The 22,361-nt window shown below is 36.5% G+C and overlaps 1 protein-coding gene across 18 annotated transcripts in view; it reads right to left on the bottom strand.

The window, feature by feature from the left end:
• Nucleotides 1–22,361, bottom strand: part of KDM6A (lysine demethylase 6A) — a 239,873-nt gene that overhangs the window by 5,680 nt on the left and 211,832 nt on the right. For all 18 annotated transcript variants that reach the window (XR_008654905.2, XM_055269081.2, XM_055269068.2 and 15 more), the window contains 3 exons: nt 20,239–20,353; nt 16,331–16,518; nt 15,400–15,541 (listed from right to left, as the gene is read on the bottom strand). Coding sequence is in view for 17 of the 18 variants with exons in the window: in XM_055269081.2 (XP_055125056.1) it covers nt 15,400–15,541; nt 16,331–16,518; nt 20,239–20,353 (445 nt within the window). In the remaining variant the exon portion in view is untranslated. The remainder of the gene's footprint in view (nt 1–15,399; nt 15,542–16,330; nt 16,519–20,238; nt 20,354–22,361) is intronic.

The raw sequence follows: 22,361 nt of genomic DNA, 5'->3' as shown, positions 1-22,361 counted from the left end.
TAACACTACTGATCTGAAAGGAGGTGGAGCTCAAGCAGTAATGCCAGCTTGCCTGCTGCTCACCTCCTGCTGTGCAGCTCGGTTCCTAACAGGCAAAGGACTGATACTGGTCTGCAGCCCAGGGGTTGGGGACCCCTGCTTTAGCCTGTGGTTGTGTGTCAAGGTTAGGACAGCTATCGATGTGTGCATGCGTGCCTGTATAGGGCGCCAGGGAAGGTAGCAAGTAAAAAATTAGATCATAGCAAAGAGAGAATATAATTCAGACTCTGTCTCTAGCTCTTGAACAGCACCTGCTCCTCTCTTTTTCCCTCCCCATGTCCCATACAATTCACTTCTAAAGGTACAGATCTTACTGAACAAGTTTTCCAAGTAGGGCTTCAAAATAAGGTCTCTTACAGGAAAATAATGCCTAAAACTCTGTAGATACCATTGGAAGACTTCAAACTCAACTGTCCTTCCACATGGCCAAACAAAAATAATATAATAAAAGCAAATAAAAAATAAGAACCAGACAGGAGCCATGTATTTGCTATTTCATATACATTATGCCAAGTAAGCCTCCTAACAACCCTGGGAGAAAGGTTATCTCTATCTTGCAAATGGAGAAAAAGGAGTGCAGAGAAGTTAAGTTTGTCTAATGTCATAAAGCTATTTAAGTGGTTGAGCTACGAGTTTTTAAAAGAAAATCTCAAGCTTCCCCCTTACTATCTCACACTGTACCCTTCTTTTTGGTCTCTTTTCACATCTTATTATCACCCACTCCCCGTCAAAGATGAGATTCTTGGGCTCAGGAAGCACAGTTTTTCCAAACACAGAGCCTTGGTTCTATGGAGTATCAGGCTACTTGTTACTCCACAGATAAATTTTCATCTTCAATGCCACTGACTACACTGGCACTTAGACTGTAAATTTACAATGTATTGTTAGTTTGGTAGTTTCATCTTAAAAAAGGCAGTATACTGATTTTCTGCAAATAACAAGGGGTCTGAGATAAGGTTGCTAAGAGTAAATACTAAGCCATAAGTAGTCAGTCTGCTTCTGGAATAAATTCTGCTCCAGAATTTATATTTTATATTTTGTGTGATACCAAAATCTTAGAAAACTGACAGTTCTATTAATCTTATCTGATGATGAATAACAAAACTGTGATTTCTCCTTGCCTTTACTTTTTTAATATTGAAAATTTTTGTTCCTTCCCCTTTTCAAAAGGCAGCACTTGGAACAGAAGAATTTAGAGAGAGAGAGGCTCTTATGGAGTCCATAGTAATGAGCAAGGCCTAAAAAAGAAAGAATGTGATTCAATTGAAGGATAGGGAAAAATAGAAAGTAAAGTGATTTAGGGAAAGGGTCGTAGTAAAGAAACAGATATAATATTTAAGACTAAACGATAACCTGTTCTGCTTTGATTAGCCCCAGACTGATTTTATACAAAGACAACATTTAAGTACATTAAAGAGCTAAAAAATAAAAGCTAAACAAAATCAGGATTCTCATTTCCTCTTAATTTTAGTTTTGCTGAATTTCTGTAAGTTTACCTTATGGTAATTAAGAATTCAATTTGCAGGCTGGGCGCGGTGGCTCCCGCCTGTAATCCCAGCACTTTGGCAGGCCGAGGCAGGTGGATCACCTGAGGTTGGGAGTTTGAGACCAGCCTGACCAACATGGAGAAACCCCGTCTCTACTAAACATACAAAATTAGCCGGGTGTGGTGGCATATGCCTGTAATCCCAGCTACTGGGGAGGCTGAGGCAGGAGAATTGCTTGAACCCGGGAGGTGGAGGTTGTGGTGAGACGAGATCGCACCATTGCACTCCAGCCTGGGCAACAAGAGCGAAACTCCATCTCAAAAAAAAGAGAATTCGATTTGCTAAAAACAAAAGAATAAATCATGGCCGGGCACGGTGGCTCACGCTTGTAATCCCAGCACTTTGGGAGGCCGAGGCGGGCGGATCACAAGGTCAGGAGATCGAGACCACGGTGAAACCCTGTCTCTACTAAAAAATACAAAAAAATTAGCCGGGCATGGTGGCAGACGCCTGTAGTCCCAGCTACTCGGAGAGGCTGAGGCAGGAGAATGGTGTGAACCCGGGAGGCAGAGCTTGCAGTGAGCCGAGATCGCGCCACTGCACTCCAGCCTGGGCGACAGAGCGAGACTCCGTCTCAAAAAAAAAAAAAAAAAAAAAAAAAAGAATAAATCATTTGCAAAAGGTGTAAACACATAGAAGACGGAAAATTCTATTTTGCATATGTGTACTTTAGAAACAAGGTCAAAAATGATTTCAGTAGCCAGAAAAGCAGGAAATTCTTTGACATTTAAGGATCAGTATTGGTTTCAGGACCCAATCCCTGTTTTTAGCTGTTTGGATGAAAGACTACACAAAAAGGCAGGAGGCAAAGGAAGTTCCAGAATGGAAGAAAACCATGAGGAAGAGGCTGATTGAGAACTTGGCATATTTGAGGTTATATACTAGAATCTAATCCAACCAAAAAGTGATCTGCAAAGATGAAGCTTAAAGAGCGATAGAATTTTAGAGAACAACTTCACACAGGGAATAGAATGAAAATACACTTCCAATATTAGAACAAGAGAACTGAATAAAATAGACAAATTATCAAAAGCCTTATTTATGGGCAATTAATGCACAATATATTCAAAAATCAATACATGAGGACATTAGGCAAAAAATAAACATAGTATGCTATGGATACTAAAAGGAGAGAGAGAGAGATCATCTTCAGGTGAGGGGAGGTAGAGAATCATAAGTTTTCAAACAGAAGTTGAAATTTCTGAATCAATTTACTTGATTGATTATGAACAGGAAAAAGAGGTGGGGGAAGGCACACTCTGTACAGAAAGAATGCCACAAGAAGGTAGTATGGGGGCTTCTTTGGGGAACAAACAACTGTTCTTACAAGGTTTTAATCTTCGCATGAGGTTTCTGGGGCAGGAAGTAACAAGAATGAAGTCATAATAATATTATATTACATCAAAGTTAAGATAACACTGGGGGTTACTCTGACATTCTAATGGCAATGTGACTCAGTTTCCAAAGTAAGTTACCAAATATCAATGTGGAGATAGATGAAATATGGGTTAACTTGGTACTGCACTTTTAAATTCTTTATGATAACAGTCTCAGCCACTGAGAAGTAGATAACAAATTAACGAACACCAAGAGGTGCCTTGCTCTGCCTAGTCTCCCCTACTGAAAGAGCCATGCAGGAAAAGTAAGCTAACATATGAGCTCTGAAAACTCTCTTGCCACCTGTCACTCCAGGGTTGTGTTCTCCTAGGACAACAGTGGGTATATGAATGTCAATAAGGCATCTAACAGTTTTATTTACACCAACCACATGGCTGAAAATCAAGGTCTCAGTCAATGAAAAAATGCATATCTTAAGAACTTTAAGCTCCTAGATGGGGGGAAAAAAAAAGCATGAAAGCAAATATATATTAACCATGAGAATGCAGTTTTAGAATGTTTAGATTTTGTTTGGTCAGTGTTATCAAAACGCATTATATATCAAACCCAACAGAGTATTAGAAGACCACCAGGACTACAGCACTAGGATCAATGCTAACTATGGACTGGTCTTTATGGCTATACCATTATCTACACGTAGTATTGGAAAAATCTTGGTCCATTATTAGGTCAAATGGGTGTGGACTAAAGAGTTGTATAACACCGTATTTATCCATTTAAATAAGGGAATCAAAGAGAAAAGGGACTTAATACTTATGACTTTGCTTTAATTTACATTTTGAAATTCTGTGTTTGTGATAAAGTATATTTTATGTAGGTAGGTAAGGTAATAACCTATAATGTATGTGAAAGAAAAGGGAGCAAAAAAAATTCTTAGTTCTAAAAAAGACCTAATTTGTCTGATAAGATTCACTAGGCCACCATGAAAAAGGTTCCCAGAGTTCTTTGCATAGAGCTCTGAAAACCTAGTTTAATAAGAGTTCCAGGTGATTCTTGTGATCAGCAAGTAAGAGAACCAGCACAAACCTCTTACTTCATAAGTGTCAAAATTAAAACCAATGTCTCAGATTTGTAGTTAATTAAAAAAATAGAAGGTAATATTTTTCAATAGACTGGTAAAATATCAACTTCACAAATCACTGCGTTTTTAGGATTAGAGCCTTTAAGAGACCATAGAAAGAGCTGTAGAGTGGGCAAGAGCAGATTCTATACCTAGACTGTCTGGGTTCAAATTCCAGCTGCACACCTCTTTCTGTGCCTCAGTTTCCTCAGCTGAAAAAAGGGGATATTTAACTTACAGTGCTGCTGTGAGGATTACATATGTTATATAAAATGCTTAGACTTGTGCCTGGCAGTTCATGCTCAATAAATATTAATTATCTGAACTTGACATGTCAAATTCCTAAACTGTATTAAAATAATCATATAATTACTAAATTAAAGTTATTTAATTTGAAAAAATTGTATGATGAATGCCAACTCAAAGTATAATAGTTAACACACCAAAAAGAAAATGAAATAAGGTTATTCAAAAGGTGTTTAGTCTGGATTCCATTAGATAAGGGTTTTTCAATCTCAGCACTATTGGTATTTATAGCTGGGTAATTCTTTGTTGTGGGGAGCTGTCCTGTGCCCTGCAGGATATTTAATAGCAGCATTCCTAATCTCTACTCAAAAAAGCTAGTAGCATCTCTCCCACTCAAGTCATGATATTGGCATATATCCCCTGGGAAAGGAAAGCCCGGGGGGGGGGGGGGGGGGGGGGCGGGGGCGGGATTGTCCACATTTGAGAAGCACTACACTAGGTCCAAGAATATTAATTAAAAACATAGAAGGTAATTGAGGTTTCTATAAAATAATAATTACAACAACTACAATTTACTGAATGCTTACCCTATGCTAAGACTCACATAACAGTCATAAAAGTTATTTTAGAAAGACAGTATTATCCCCATTTTTCAGAAGAGGAAATAAAGACTAATAGGTTTAGTAATTTGTCCGCAGTCCCCCAGCCAGTAAATGAAGAAGCTAAGATATGAAGGCAGATTGGATTCCAGAAACTACATAATGCTGCCCTTCCTGTAATATTTTACTGGGATATTAAATAGTGTAGACTCTAAGACTTAGGAAAATAAATACAGATGGGCAAATATTGAACACATAGTGATCACATATACACAAAAGGCACAGAGAAAGCACATAGAATATTAACATTGTGCATATAAGATAGCACATTTAAAAACTGAAATATTGGCCAGGCCTGGTGGCTCATGACTGTTAATCCTAGCACTTTGGGAGGCCGAGGCAGGAGGATCCCTTGAGCCCAGGAGACCAGCCTGGGCAACATAGGGAGACCCTGTCTTTATTTTTTTAATTAAAAAAAAAAAAAAAAAGAAAGAAAAAGAAAAAATATAGAACAGTGCTTTATAAGATGGTCAAAAGAATGACAATATGATAAGAAATTAAGTTTGTGGAGAGTGGTTTTCAATGAGCTTGGCACTGTTGAAATTTAAGAGAATTTATTTTCAACCATTGGCTTATATGTTATTAGTATTTTTAGAATGTGTTATTGTCTGGCAGATTACAGGGGGGTAAGACAAATGAATGTGTATCCTCAAAATTAACTTTCTACTCCTCAGCATACTATTTGATATGCTCCTCCATTAAATGTAAGACTTCCTAACATTAAACTTTTCAGAGGAAAATGCACTCCTTGGCATTCTGTTTTTGACATATTTTAAAATTTACTAAATTACTTATCGTGGTGATTTAAGTGAACTCACAAAGTTGCTGGTGAATAAACCAAAGTTTCCAATGTACTGAAAACATAATACCATTGCACTAACTTGACAACAGTCCAACGTGACTGTAACAACTTATAGCATATTTGTTGGGGGTCGGCTTTATCAACTGCACCTATAAGTCTATTTATTCTGAAAGCCTGTTATCTACAGGGAACTCTCATCAGTACCAACAGTCTGTAGAGCTCATCTCCTGCACTAACACTTGATTCCTTTCAAATGTCCTGTTAAAAAAAATACTTCGGAGGCAAAACAAGGAATTTATGAGTCTTATGAAAATGACGTAAAGCGTCTTAGTATTGTACAAAGAGAAAAATAAAATATAGGCCAAAGTACTGTATCTCAAATATCTTAAAATGGGAATCATGAATTTGCAGTTTTTTTTTTTTTTTTTTTTTTTTTTTCGAGACAGAGTCTTGCTCCGTCACCCAGACTAGAGTGCAGTGGCGCAATCTCAGCTCACTGCAACCTCCACTTCCCGAGTTCAAGTGATTCTCCTACCTCAGCCTCCCAAGTAGCTGGGACTACAGGCGTGTGCCACCACACCAAGCTAATTTTTTGTAGTTTTAGTAGAGACAGGGGGGTTTCACCATGTTAGCCAGGATGGTCTTGATCTCCTGACCTTGTGATCTGTCCGACTTGGCCTCTCAAAGTGTTGGGATTATAGGCATGAGCCACTGTGCCCGGCAAGGGTTTCTTTTACATCTTAATCTACCAGTCGTAAAATTAAAACCACAGGATAAAAACCATATACTATGAAAAAGATGGACTAAAAAGTAACAATAATCTCCTCACCCCTAATTTTAAGTTTTAAAATTGCCTTTTTAAAGTAAAACTTAACTTACTCAGGACCCACTAAGGAAAATATCTCTGACATAGTTTATACTGGAGTGAGGCAGGAGTTTGACAAAAGTAAACATCATTAGTAGTTTTTGTCAAAAATTTACCCTAAATACAATTATGAGAAAACAAATCCAGAATGTAGAACTCTGCACAACACAAAGGTCTGCTGTCTTCAAGAAGAAAATGTCATTAAAAAAAGACTTTCATAGGTTTAGGAGACTAAAGAAGACACAATGACTACATATTCAATTAAATGTGAACCTTAATTCAATATGGAGAGGCAAGCGCTTAAAAAAAAAAAAGACATTTTTGGATAGTTGGGGAAATCTAAATGTGGACTGTGTATTAACTCATACTATGGAATTTCATATTTCCTAGATATGGTAAATTGTATTACAGGTATGTAGGAGAATAACCTTATTCTTAAGATGCAGGATGAAGTATCTGAAGTGATATGTCATGATGTCTGCAAATTACTTTTTCATATAGATCATATGAAAAAGCGCGTGCAAGCATGTATGTGTATACAGAGACCGCTAAATAAATGTGGCAAAAACTTAACTGATGAATCCAGATGAGGTTACACAGGTATTCGCTGTACTATTCTTTCAACTTTTTTTGTAGGTTTAAGAAATTTCAAAGTAAAAGTTGGAGTAAAAAGTATAAACAAGTTGGGGAGGAGTGCAGTGATGTGTTGTACATGTAAATTTTATATATTTCAAAGGAGACTAGATATATTAACCTAGAAAAACCGTCATAGTTGAATGAATTAAAGGAGATCAGTACCCTTGATCTTGAAGTTTTCCTTTATTCATTTCTTTGTATGGGCACTGCTCTACCTTAAAAATAACTAATGGTTTGGAAAACTCAACAGCTAATACCTTAGCAGTGATTGCCTATCAGCCAGCTGAGGGCTATAAATGTATTATCTCAGACTCCTTTTCTAAGCAATAGAACCATACATCCATCTAGCTGTTATTTAACAGAAATTTCAACTTAAATCTTGTAGGAGCAATTCAAGTTCTGCATGTCAAGTTGATAACCATCATTCTCTACACCCAACTCATTTCTTCTTTATCTCCAGTTTCAACAACAAGCACAAATGTTCCACTGTCTGGCCCAAGCCAAAGTCCAGCAATACAGATTTCTCGCTCAACTCTACCACCAATCAATTACCAAGTGTAGTCTATTTTACCCCGTAATCTTTGTCTCTCCTTTTGTCTGAACTGGAGCAATTACCTTCTAATTTATGCCTCTAAATCTTCTGCCTTCCATTTAATGCTTCATCTTGCTACCAAGTGACCCAACATGCAAATTTGACCATTATCTAAAATATTAAAAATGATAAAGACTTCTCATTGGCAGTCATTGCCAATGAGAAGTCTACCTGAAATTTTTAGCAACAAAAGTTGAAATCTATCTTCAGCTAATATGAACACACAAGTATGGCATAAACCATAGAAAGACACTTAAAGTTTGGTCTAAAGGAGAAATTAAGTTCATTTGCAGAGAAAAGTTATTTCATTTAAACAGTTAAATGAAGTCAAAAGAGAAAGTTATGCACTGAGCTGCCACTTAAATTTTCCTAAGTAGTTAGGTTGTGAACTTTTAAGTCAAGTTCACTGCATTATCAAATGAAAGAAGTAATCAAGATAATATATATTCTGTTGACTTATGCCAACATAGGAAATATCTGGAAGAATGTGAAGCAGAATATGATTAATGTATTTTAGCAAAATGGCTAGGTTGTAGAAATTTGAAGAGATTTACTAAATGACTCACTCAGATAAATAGAACTTCATGGAATCACAGGGTCCTTAAAGACCAGACTTGAACTTGAAAGTGCTTGAGAAAAAGCAAGAGTGATACTGACTTGCTTAAAGAAGTACAGGCGATTCATTCTCAAAATGATAATGAGGCATCAGGAGGTGACAACAGAAGAAAACACCATTTCCCATTATTAAATAACCCAGTGCAAATACAGGTTCATAACTCCTTATTATAATCCCACAAATTTTTCATAAATCTTGCATAAACTCATGTGGTGCTGAAATTTGACCTGGGGCTACTTATGGTATTCACTTAGCTCATTAGAGTGACTATTTCTATGTTTTAGTGCTGAAATATTAATATGTTTGTTCCCAGGATACTGCAACAGACCCTGCTGGGAAGGTATAATATATTATAAATGTACTCAATTACCTTTCTAAATCTAAAAAACTATCTTTTTTTTAACTTTTAAGTTCAGGGGTACACGTGGTCTGTTACAGGTAAGCTTGTGTCATGGGGGTTTGTTGTACAGATTATTTTGTCACCCAGGTATTAAGTCTAGTATCCATTAGTTATTTTTCCTCTCTCTCCTCCCACCCTCCATACTCCAATTGGTCCCAGTGTCTGTTGTTCCCCTCTATGCGTCCATGTGGTCTCATAATTTAGCTCCCACTTATAAGTGAGAACATGTGGCACTTGGTTTTCTGTTTCTGCATTCATTTGCTGAGGATATGGCCTCCAGCTCCATCTATGTTCCTGGAAAAAAGATGATCTCATTCTTATTTTATGGCTGTATAGTAATCCATGGTGTACATATACCACATTTTCTTTATGCAGTCTACCACTGATGAGCATTTAGGTTGATTCCATGTCTTTGCTATTGTGAATAGTGCTGCAATTAATATATGTGTGCATGTGTCTTTATGATAGAATAATTTATATTCCTTTGGTTATATACTCAGTAATGGGATTGCTGAGTTGAATGGTAGTTCTGCTTTTGGCTCTTTGAGGAATCACCACACTGCTTTCCACAATGGTTGAACTAACTTACAATCCCCCCAACAGTGTGTAAGTGTTCCTTTTTCTCCACATCCTTGCCAGCACCTGTTATTTTTTAACTTTTTAATAATAGTAATTCTGACTGGTGTGAGATGGTATCTCATTGTGGTTTTTGCTAAATCTAAAAATTCTTAGCTCCAAAACACATTTGGCCTAAAGGGTTTACAATAAGAGACTGCAAAGCTGTAGTACTTCTGGTGAAGGCTTTACTGAACCTTCCACTCTTTCGGAAGAGCCTTCCTCTATGCTGCCCCACCATGGTTTCTTGCCAATATCTCTATCATTAAAGATCACGTTTTAATGATTTGACGGTTTCTCAATTCACTTTCAGCAGTCTGAGATGTGATCAAACCCTTTCCACTTAGCACAAACTTGGGTACCAATGCACTACACAATAAACATTCACTGAATAAAAAGAACTGGGTAGAGCTGAGGGAGCGAGTGGATGAGAAGGCACAAGGTAAATTCTGCTTACATTCTTTTTGGTTGAGCGGGCTTACCACTTAACTATGAAAGCCTAAAAATTACACACCGTAGATTCACAGTATTTAAGAATTAAAAATAACAATTCGGGGGAAAATTAAGGAAGAAGACTATGTTTGTGTATCTTCTCTATTTCATTTCTTACCTTTAGCTGCTATTTTTTCTTTTAATATAGCCTATAATTCATATGCTCAACATATACAGAATTAATGCTTTATTAAAAGACGATTCAAAGGAAAAAAAGGGGGAGATGTAAAAATTGCAGTTCATATTAAAGATGGTTTAAAATAGCAAATGGAGTGGTAAAAATATTAACAAATAAAAATTCAAGCACACATTTAAAGGCAGCAGTGGGAGAAATGGCTGACAAGGCAAGTGGGAATCAGATTTGAGATATTCACATGCTAGGCTTAAAAAGGTAGATTTCTGAAGAAAGTGTACATTAGTGCCTTTGCAGATGTACAACAGTTGGTCACTGGTGACCTCAACAAGAGAAGTGTTGGGCTTACGAAGGGTAGAAAGCCAAACTGCTGGGGGTGGCAGAGTGAACAGGAGATGAAGAAAATAACTCAAAGCAGAGGGAAGGAATGGCAAGGGAAAACCATTTATTAAGAACTGGCACAGCTCACAAACCAGAAAAAACCAACACCACTTCATTTTTTTGGCAGGAACTACTAGATTTGAAGACCAGAGCAATGATGTGGATATAACAATGATACGGCAAAACTGCGCTTGTGGAAAAAGACCTCCTTCTCTATTTCTGCAACAATACAGTCTCCATGCTCTCCTGTTACCTAGCTCACATATTTCTTTTTCTTAAACAGGCATATCCCCCACGAAGTGCTATCCCCAACTTTTTATTCCCTTTTCCTCTCAAGACAGTCATAAACTCCTAGGTAAAAGACTCCCTAGTCAGCTTCTTCTAAATAGCTCTATCCAACTCTTTTACTGGCTCCCCAAACTTGCCCCCAAATGAAGTCATGTGCCACAGATTCACTCAAGCACTTTCACAGACAGATAGGGGTTTAAATCTTGGCTCTACCTCTAGTCAACTGAATGACCTTGGGATGCTGTGAGAAATAAGTGAGATACGGTCTGGGAAGCACTGTGCTCAGTGCTTGGCTAAGTACTAAGCCCAATTTATTAACTAGCATTATTATTAAACCATCTAAGTATCCAGACTTAAAAGCCAAAGAACCTTTGATTCACTCCTTCCTCTTACTATCCAAAAGTTTGCTCTACTTAATAGCTAGAAACACCTTTATGAAACCTAAATTAGATCATATTAATTAAAAACCCACCAAGAGCTCTCCAACAGAAGAAAGTCTTAAGTTTGGTACACAAAGCATAATTGGCTTCTAACCAACTTTTACAACTATATCTTATTTTACTACTCATCACACGTTGTGCTCAAGCCAAAACATACCACCAATTATTGCCAATAAACATATAGCAGTTGTATCGTATATACATTTAAGCTCACGCAAATGAACAGCAGGGAAGGTAATCAGGAGGGAGGGCAAAAAAGAGAGGTATAGGGGAGAGAATGACAGCAGGAGGAAGAGAACATGACTTGGAGTATACATTTGCTATTCCTCTACAGAGTTCCTCTGAGTCTTTCAGGATTACCATGTTGAGTATGACTTTAGTGGTTGAAGACTGAAGTTATTCATACAACATGGCCTCTCTACACAAGCCAACTATTTTGCCTGGTGCTCAAGTGAAGAAAAGGGATTTACTTTCACTGGATGAAAACGTAACTGTGCTGGACTTAAGGAGATACGGTATGTATGCTATTTTATGGATGAACTGGGGCATCTTTCTGATGGTGCAAGAGTTTGGTTTTAAGCTGGCTTAAGTGCTATTCCTTTCTCTTCTCCCTGCCTCCTCATTTTCACCCATCACACAAAATACATTCTTCCCCAGAATGCACACTTTTTAAAAAAACCTCTCTGACTCCTTGGGCTGGAAACATCAGTGGATCTATCACCGAATTTCTTTCAATCTATTTTATTTATATGCACTAACTGTTCCTTGAAGAAAGGACCTATACCATGTATTTATAAACCCTCAGGGCCTAGCCTAGAGCCTTGTATACCATAAGCAAGGACTCATTAAATCAAAGAAAGGGAGCCATGTTGGCTGCTGAAAAGTACATTTTTAGCAATGGCTCAATGACAATTATTTCAAAAAGGGAGGCTTATAAAACAAGGCGTAGGGGTCTAGACTTGTGGTTAACATTTTCAATTGGTGTGTCAATAGGTACTCAAGCTGGGAGGAGAATTGTTAATATCACAAGAATGCAATCAAGATTTAAATGATTAGACATTTTGTAGGGCAGGGCAAAATGGAGTACAGATAAGAATGTAAGTGCATCTAGGTTAAAAAAAAAAAAAGAAAGAAATGTATAAGAAACAACAGTATCACTATAAATTGTAAGTGGAAAAACACCCAAATTTTGTGTGTCCAACCTCAACACAAGACGACTTTATAACAACATAAATGTCGATACCTCAACATTTTAAATATTGAGAGGAACAATGACAAAATGGAAGGAGTCTCAAAGGATATCAAGAATATTGAGGGTGGGGTAGGGAATGGAAAAGATGATAGAGGTGATTAATGTTTAAATTAATGACAATCAGGCAACAAGAAGAAAAGACTGTAAGTTTTCCTTGGTTCCTTTTTCCCTCTCACTCAACCACCTAATCTATGAGCAAGTTCTATGAGCTTTAGTTCCACAAGACTCCCTAGTTTGATCCCTCTCTCTATTTTTACAGGGAAATCTCTGTCCAGGTTGGTCTGTACTGTTACAATTGCCTCCTAATTTGTCCTCCCTACTTCTAAGCTTACCCCTTGGAACCCATTCCACACAAAGCAACTAGATCCATTTTCTTTTTCTTTTTTTTTTTTTTTAAGACAGTGTCTCACTCTTTCACCCCAGCTGGAGTGAAGTGGCACCATCTTGGCTCACTGCAACCCCCGCCCCACCACCCCCACCGTCTCAGCCTCCAGAGTAGTTGGGATTACAGGTGCCCATCACCATGCCCGGCTAATTTTTGTATTTTTAGTAGAGGCGGGGTTCCGCCATGTTGGCCAGCCTGGTCTCAAACTCCTGACCTCAAGTGATCCGGCTCACCTCGGCCTCCCAAAGTGCTAGGATTATAGGGATGAGCCACTGCGCCCAGCCACTAGATCCATTTTCTAAATTTAAAGTGAAACCTCTTCCTTTCATGCTTAAAATCCTCTATGGCAAGCTGTAACACCTAGAATTAATATATAAACTTCTTACCATGTCCAGAAAGCCCATGTATGATCTCATTCCTGCTTGCTTAGTTAAGTTTATCACCATCACTCTTCCTTTCTCTCATTCAGCTATAGTCACCCTAGCCTTTTTGTCCCATAAACATGCCAAAGTTATTCCTAATTTAGCCTTCATCTGTTCTCTGTATATGAAAGGTACTACCCATAGATCTTTGTGTAGTTGATTTCATCTCATTATTCAGAGCTAAGCAGAAAACTCACACTCTCAGACCAGTTAAGCAAAAGGAGCACTCTGACCTTCCCTCCTCCCAAATATTATTGTATTTTATCTTATTCATATAAATAAATTATACTGGGGGTTTCTGTCTTGTTCTACTAGAATTTAAGTCTCCAGAGGACAGGAATTTCATCCTAAACATTGGTATGTCTATCATCAGTGCCTAGAACAGTGAGTGGCATAGAGTGAGTTTTCAAACATTTGTTGAATGGGATTTATTCTGCATAAATCCTAAATATATTTAGGAAATTGGGACCAAATGAGAGGTAGACTTTAGGACATTTTGTAAAGAACTTGCAAGAATTACAGTGAGGTGAAAAGAATGTTTAAGAAGTCACTGGATGACCACAAATTATGAATACAGATGAGATTACTATATTAAGTAGGAGCTGATTAAGTGACCTTAAAATCCTTTCCAATTATAAAATCCTAATCTACTCGTAATGAGTTACTTTCAGTCTATACAGCTGTTAGATAAATGGCTTCTACAATGAACTACCTTTAAGTGATCTGACTTAGCATGTAGTTTATGACTACCTCCAACTTACTAAACACCGTCAGTGACTTTAGGTCATTTTTGTTTCAAAAAATAACACTGAACTTGCTATTCAGGGTAAAGTACCATTCTGACGTATAAAAGGATAAATGGAGAGACAATTCCCCACCCCACTATAAATTATATTTATCGAGAGTATGGTACCTAAGATCCAATGTTCTAAAGAATTTGTACATTACTCACTATAATTTGGCTTTTGGTCCTTTTTGTCTCCCCTACCCTTCTACCTATAACTAGATAAAATGGTGCAACTGAGAAAAGACTGTCATAAAATAATTCATAGGCATGTTACCTTGGCCACACAACTTTTGTTTAAATAAAAGTTTGGATCTAGATTTGAAATCATTTTAACAAACCAGGATTACTTTCAAAATACAGTATTTTGAAAACAACACATGCTGACCAAATTAATGTATCTGCAGGAGAAATACTTAATGTAAACACTATTTTAACAAAGACTAAGACAAACTTATTTTTATCAATGAATATAAAGCAGTGTATCCCAAAATGAGCTTTTGAGAAAACTAATTCTTCAAAAGATACTGGTCAAATAAGTTTGGGAAATACTGTACACTGTAACTCTTCTCCCTCATTCACAAATTACATTAACACATACAGTAACTAAAATATTTTACAAAAAATAAATTTAAAAAATTAAAATAAAGGACTTGTTCACTTGCTGAACTTTAATCTATCATTTCCCATATTTCCTTAGCCAGAATTCCCCATCTTTTGGGGACAGAGCTAGTAGTGGAAAACACAATTTAGGGAAACACTGCTATATAGCATTATTTGAAAATAGTACCTCTAAATAGATTTACAAAATGGCTAAGATAGAAACTGTGAAAACAAATGTGAAGCTTACTGGTATATATGTATTCAAACTAGGTCCCTAGATAAGAATTTATATAACTTATACTAAATTTTTTTAAGTAGCTCAGAAAAGAGACACTTATAGATGATTTAATTAAAAAATCAGCATTTTAGTCAAATCCCTATATTAACTGCTAATTTGTCTGTGACAACAAATATTCTGTGATGCTATTTTCCCCTCAAGTTACTAATGGTAGATTTTCATATTAAAACTAAAGTTATCCTGGGATATCAGGTGGTTCAGAGGGAAATGGGAAAGAAGCACAGGTTTGTGACTCTACTGGTTTATATGTCTTTTTTTCCTTTCTGTACCATAGTGGGCTATTTGAAAGGGAAAAATATTTTTAACATGTGGATTCTCATAATACATTCTGCTAGACTTCTGGACCATTTTGCTTTGATGTCAACATAATTCTAAGGGAGAAAAAAACTTAATAGTTAACACTCCCCAAAAAGAGAGGGACTACAGCAGTTTTAGAAAAGACTTACTTAATCATTTCAAAAAGCTTTGGATCTGAGACCTTGATATTTCGTGCCATATTCCAGGAAAGATGAACCATGGGTACTATTGACTTCACACTTTGCAATTTGTTCCATTCGTACCGTTCCACTGCCAATTTATACTGGCAGGCTAGGAAAAAAAAAACAGTTATAAAGCAACCCAAAGTACCAAAAGATATGAAGATAACCATTATCACCTGCTCAGCTGATATCTTCAACATCAATTCTGAAAACCTCAAAACACTATAAAAATAATTTTTATGCTTTATGATAATTACAGTAGTAATAATATTAGCAATCATATAAAGAGCACTTCCTATGACTATGTGCCAAGCATTGTGTTTTTATTTTTATCCATTATCTCATTTACTCTTCACCATCACCTTATTAATTTCATTACTTCCATTATACAGATGAAGAAATCGAGGACCAGAGAGGTTAAATAACTTGCCCAAAGTTATAAGAGCCAGATCCTGGTCCTAATCCAGGTCTTTTTGGCTCTAAACTCCACATTCTTAACCTTAAGTGACTACTGCCTGAAGGCAGGCATAATTCAAACAGATTTTGACATTACAGAGCTATTCATATGAAATATTAGATTTTTTAAAATGTGAAAGAATAATTTTTCTATTTTGTTTTCTCTCATAAGGGTTTTTTTTTTTAAATAAAACCAAGCACTCTAAAAATTATTATTATATCCTTCATGTACATTAAAGCCATAAACTTGTTATTTGCTAATATCTATGCTCTTAGATTTCTATGTTAAGTTGAATTTAATTTGTTGTACTATGAATTACAATTCTATGCAAGGAGACATTCTTCTTACAACTTTTAGTGAGTTATATTTCAAGAAAAAAGGAACAGACCTATTGGATATAATCCTTAATTTAACTTTTTTTAAGCATATTCTTTATAATACCTGTAAGTGGACCAACATTCCAAGCAATGTTGTTGCACCAGCCAATAGCCTGAACCCAATGAACAGTGCCTGCATTTATCCAGACCAAATCTCCAGGTCGCTGAATAAACCTATACACTGGAACATTTGCTTCATAAAGATCTTCAAGGTTGGGCCACCAAGAACCCATTAGGAAATTCAAATTATTTCTGAAATAAGAAAAAAATAATGCAAATGGATCAACTACATTAAGAAGCCCCTAATAAGACTGGAAGAAAATGTCACAAATTTTTTTAATAAACACTTGTTCATTTTATTGAAAAGTAATTGCTTGTGCAAAAAGATCTGCTGTATGTATATAAAGAGTGTGTAATTATGGTTGAGTACTAAATTACTAAAGATCAGTGCTATCTTTTTTTTTTGAGACGAAGTCTTGCTCTGTTGCCTGGGCGGCAGTGCAGTGGCTCCATCTAGGCTCACTGCAACCTCCGCCTCCCAGGCTCAAGCAATTCTCCTGCCTCAGCCTCCGGAGTAACTGGGATTACAGGCGCCTGCCACCACGCCTGGCTAATTTTGTATTTTCAGTAGAGATGAGGTTTCACCAGGTTGGCCAAGCTGGTCTCGAACTCCTGACCTCAGGAGATCCGCCTGCTTTGGCCTCCCAAAGTGCTGGGATTACAGGAATTATAATACCTGTAGTAAGTGGACTGGCCCAGTATTACCATCTTAAATTGATTTTTCAAAGATCCAAATGAAATCCAAAGCTACTTTCAAGTAACACATAAATTAACTTTTAATTTCATTTCAACAAAGACTATTTTTGACTGAAGCCTTTTCTCCCTGGAGCACCTAGAAATCCCTAAAAGGTAAATGGAAGGTGGAGTTGACATCAAGTCATTTAAATCCATAAACAGGAACATGGTGGCAATACAAGTACCAGGAACTTCCCTTAATTTCTGAGGAAAAGGAGACTGGATGTCAGACTCCATATAGTTTGATGATTAGCTGATTAAAACTATGCAGTTCAAAACAACTTCAGCAAAAACAAACAATCATGCACATGCACAAATAATCATGACCACTACTATCGATATACTTTGGAAACATTCCTTAGATATTATTAAGCTTTTATTTTAATATCCGGCTTCTTACTCTCCATCATGATATGGAGTACTTTTTAAACAACATAGCAACCTTTCCCATAAAAGAACTTTATAAAATTGAATTAACTACTTCAAATTTCATATTTTGGGGAATGAAGAACTTACACAGTAAAAATGTTCCTTTCCTTAAGATCTAAGAAATAATCTTACTTTATTTGTCTTGTGCTATAGCACATGATAAAGTATACTTTACAATTGTTTTTACTGGTTTAAATTTAATTTTTTATCTAGATCAAGGGTTGGCAAACTATGGCCCATGGGCCAAATTCAGCCCACTGCCTGTTTCTGTAAAAAAAACTTATTAGAATACAGCTATGTCCATTCACTTACGTACTATCTGTGTCTGTGCTACAATGACACAGTTGTGACAGACAGCATATGACCAGGAAAGGTGAAAATATTTATTATCCGGCCCTTTATGGAAAATAAATTGCCAAACTATGATCTAGAAAGAACCTTAGTCTCTCTTTTTCTCTCTTGAAAAATGCAAGGCTACTCTTGAAAGTTTAGACTAGAGTACAAATGGTAGCCTAACTGCAAAGGGATAAGGATTGGCTTATTGTGTGTGACAAGGCCAAGTAGATACAGTCCAGAAAAAGTTGCCTATAAAGCAAAAAATGGCTATAAACACAAATCCTAGCCTTATTTCACCCATGTATTGCCATTACAAAATTAGAGAAAACTTTTTATCCAAAAGCAAGCAAGTAATCCCAAACAGACACCCCCCCCAAAAAAATCAAACTTACCAAAAAGCATGCATCGTTTTAATCATATATTCAAAATAATGGTTATTTCAAGACAGGTATTATTTAAAGCCATGAAATAAACTACAGATACAGTATACAGTCACTATCAAAAGCAGCAATCTTTATGTGAAACAAAATTACAGTGAAATGCTGAAGAAGCAAGTACTACTTTCACAACAGAGTTATTAAATTTACCTAACCCTTCCTTCTAACTTGATATTTTTATTATCCCTAAGCTCGAGCTTTTTGGACATCATCTGCTTATTCTAATTATCTTTTTTCCCAAGACACCTCTCCATTTAGATAGGAAACAAAACTACACCCTAAAAACAGCCAGTCCCTACTCAGAAACAATGAACAAGGATTCCTGTACTATAGCTGCAACAATATAGTATTAACTCAAAGTTTAAGAAATAAAAATCTTTCTATAGCACAATGGAGATTTCCCATATAACAATGTTCTTTCTCTGCTGCTACTGGTCCATAAAAAAAGTACAGATTAAAGTAGATCGGGTTATTTCATCAGTACATTAGAAGCTTTAAAACTCCATATCTTTGGCTTTCTTACACTGAAGGAAACCAATATATGAATAGAGAAGACAACATAAGGTAATTATCTCTTGCTTTTATATAAGGAAACTGTGGATTAATATTTTTTTTGTTTTTCAACTACGATGCACTTCTTACTAAATCCAAATATTTACAGCAAAGATTCTTAAACCAAAGTAAGAAATTAGAAGTTAGTATGGGGCTGGGCGTGGTGGCTCACGCCTGTAATCCCAGCACTTTAGGAAGCCAAGGTGGGTGGATCACGAGGTCAGGAGTTCCAGACCAGTGTGGCCAACATGGTGAAACCCTGTCTCTACTAAAAATACACAAATTAGCAGGCATGGTGGCACACTCCTGTAATCCCAGCTACTCAGGAGGCTGAGGCAGGAGAATTGCTTGAACCTGGGAGGCAGAGGCTGCAGTAAGCTGAGATTGTGCCATTGCACTACAGCCTGGGCAACAGAGCAAGACTCTGTCTCAAAAAAGGAAAAAATAAAAATAAAGTAGTATGTGGAATATGTGTATAATTAGTTTTCAAAGTAATCTCATGTAAATGTTTTCTGTGGGTTTCTTCCCCCTTTAATTGGGGTGGGGGCATAACACTAAATGTGTATATAATGTATATTTTCATCCTATACTAATTTTCTAATGTTATTACTAAATGAAAATATCAGGTCCTTATATAATAAAGTACTTTCTAGAAAAGAAGAGAATAAGGTTCTATCTAGACAAATGATCAAACTGAAACCAACTAAAAAAAAAAATTCCAAAGTACTTTTTAACACAAGACACAGAAATAAATCAAAGCTATTTCTGGGATCTTAAGGAAAGGAACTATCCAAGTTCTTTCAACTAGAGAAAACAAAATCTGGGCTGGATGTGGTGGATCACGCCTGTAATCCAGCACTGTAGGAGGCCCAGGCAGGTGGATCGCCTGAGCTCAGGAGTTCAAGAGCAGCCTAGGCAACATGGTGAAACCCCATCTCTATTTAAAAATAAATAATACATTCTATACAATTTCTTCATAGAAAAAGTTGTCAGTTTAAAAAGAATTTATATCATTATATGGCAAAAGGTATTATGGTCAAGCTTGAGTTATTCACAGCCTATACAGGTGCTCAATAAAGAATTCCTTCTACTTCCTAAAACCATTTATAACAAAACAATTTTTCTTGGAATACACACATTTCAAATGAACAAGTATGCATCATTTAAAAAATTAAATAACTTTTCTATCTTCTTAATTCATGGGTACTACTATTGCATGAAGTTGTTTCATGGCATCTTTCTTAAAGTATTTCCAATAACACAAAATATGAGGTTTGGAATCAAATAATTTAAAATGAATTCTTCGCTGAATGGTAAGTGAATACTGGCAATGTATCCATTAGGATATCCAGCTTGGTAAGTTGTCCTTTACAATTACTGCTTTCTAATATATGTTTTAAGAAAATTTACTTTGGAAACCTACTTTTCACAGAAGTCATTCAGAACACCCCAGTAACCTTCAGGAACAACAAACCATTCACAGTCACCTGGGCCAATATTTATGTTAACTGAACAGAAGTTGTTATTTTCCTGATGACCTGAAATGTGAAAAGAAAAAAAATTGGAGCTCCAGTGGCGTAATCGGTTAGCACACGGTACTTATACAGAAAAAAATTAATCATCACACTATAATTTTATAGAAAAATGGGTCTTTGGAAACAAAACCTTACAAATGCTCAACAGAGAACACTCTAGTAGTATTTAGTTCTTCATCACTGTAGCATTTTTGTGTCAACTCCTAACATACTCAGTAAGAGCTTCTATGATAGGCAGTATAATAATGGTTAAGAGATTAGGCTCTGGAGCCAGGCTCCTTGGCTTAGTCATTAATTGAACCTGGGCAAGTTGGTAAACCATTCTGAGTCAGTTTCCCTATATGTAAGAACAGATAATAATAATCTCTATAAATTGTTGGGCTGTTTTGAAGATTGATAAACTAATGAATGCATGTAACAGTGCTTAATACAGATGCTCTTTAACTTACAGATGAGACTACATCCTGATAATCCCATAGTAAGTTGAAAATGCATTTAATACTCTGATAAACCCACCATAAAGTCCAAAAGTGGTAAGTTGAACCATTTCAACTCAGGGACCATCTGTACACAGTAAGCAATAAATATTAGCTATTATAGATATCATTACCATTTTTTTCCTTATGAACTAATCTCCAGGAACAGTGTTTACCCCATAACAAGGTACTCAAAATAATGTTTTTTGCCCAACATTTATATCAGTGTCCAATGACAGAGTACAGAGCAGAACATAGTTCTTCTATCATTTATTCTAGAACTCTTTGCACTTTACCTGACTATGGATAAAATATCACAGAATTGGGCTTCTAATGGTCTGAGGATAACAATTATAACCAATAGTTCTAATCCTGGCTGTATATTAGAATCCTCTGGGGACCTCAGTTAAAAACCAGCCAACCCACCCACCTACCCTCATGCCTGGATCTGAATCCTAGAGATTAATTACATACTTTTAAAAAGCTACCAGGTGTGGTGGCTCAAGCCTATAATCCCAGCACTTTGGGAGGTCCAGAGGGAAGAATAACTTGAAGTCATTATGTGAACCTCAAAACAATTAGCCAGGCATGGTGGCATGTACTTGTAGTCCTAGCTACTTGGGAGGTTGAGGCAGGAGAATTGCTTGAGTCCAGGAGTTAAACAAGGTTACAGTGAGCTATGATCACATCACTGCACTCTAGCCTGAGTGACATAGCAAGACCCCATCTCTTAAAAAAAAAAAAAAAAGAAAAAAGGACAAGAGAATCAAATCAGCAGCCAGGATGGGGAACCACTGACCCATTTTACCCAGAAGCAAGCATAGCCCTTTTTTGAAAAAATTCTTAAGCATGACTCAGTAAGAATGTGAACAAAGAAGGAAGCAGTCTGGTTTTCAAACCATGGCTGCATCAAGCAGCAAAGAGAAGCACCTGAGGGAGAGCTGCAGCCCACAGTACATTGGTACAGCTGAACTGGTTATCAACAGTATCTCTTCTAATTGATCAGTGCTGGGATTGTGGCAATTGTTAAATATTTTGAATATCACCCTGTGAAATTTCATGTCAATGCAAAAGAGCACAAAGAAGATGGTACTTCAGTACTGGATGGAAAATTTAAGTCTAAAAACAATGTAATTCACTTTACAAATGAAAAGACCTAAAGAAGAAATGTAACTTGCCAAAAGTGACAAGCCTAATTAGTGGCAAAATCTAGACTAGTTATTAGAATGAGTCTAGTAATGTCTCCACATCATGAGGTTTTTTTAAAACTGTGAGTTATGATCCACTTAGAAAACTGCGAGTTGTGATCCACTTAGAAAACTGCAACCTACACTTTATTTTTGAAATGAAACAGAATAGAATAGATTGGAAAATGTATTGTTCGATAAAACTGCTGCTGTATACATACATGTGCATTCGGTTACATATAAAACATACTTTTTATTGTTACTTGGGTTAAAAGAAAAATTCAAAAACATTGCACCCCATCACTCTCTGCAACAGATGGGATTGACAACAGTCTTCAGGCCAAAAGA

The sequence above is a fragment of the Symphalangus syndactylus genome, chromosome X (genome assembly GCF_028878055.3).
Source record: "Symphalangus syndactylus isolate Jambi chromosome X, NHGRI_mSymSyn1-v2.1_pri, whole genome shotgun sequence".
Lineage (NCBI taxonomy): Eukaryota > Metazoa > Chordata > Mammalia > Primates > Hylobatidae > Symphalangus > Symphalangus syndactylus.
The sequence above is the reverse complement of the archived record's forward strand: the minus strand, read 5'-3'. Positions and strand labels throughout refer to the sequence as shown.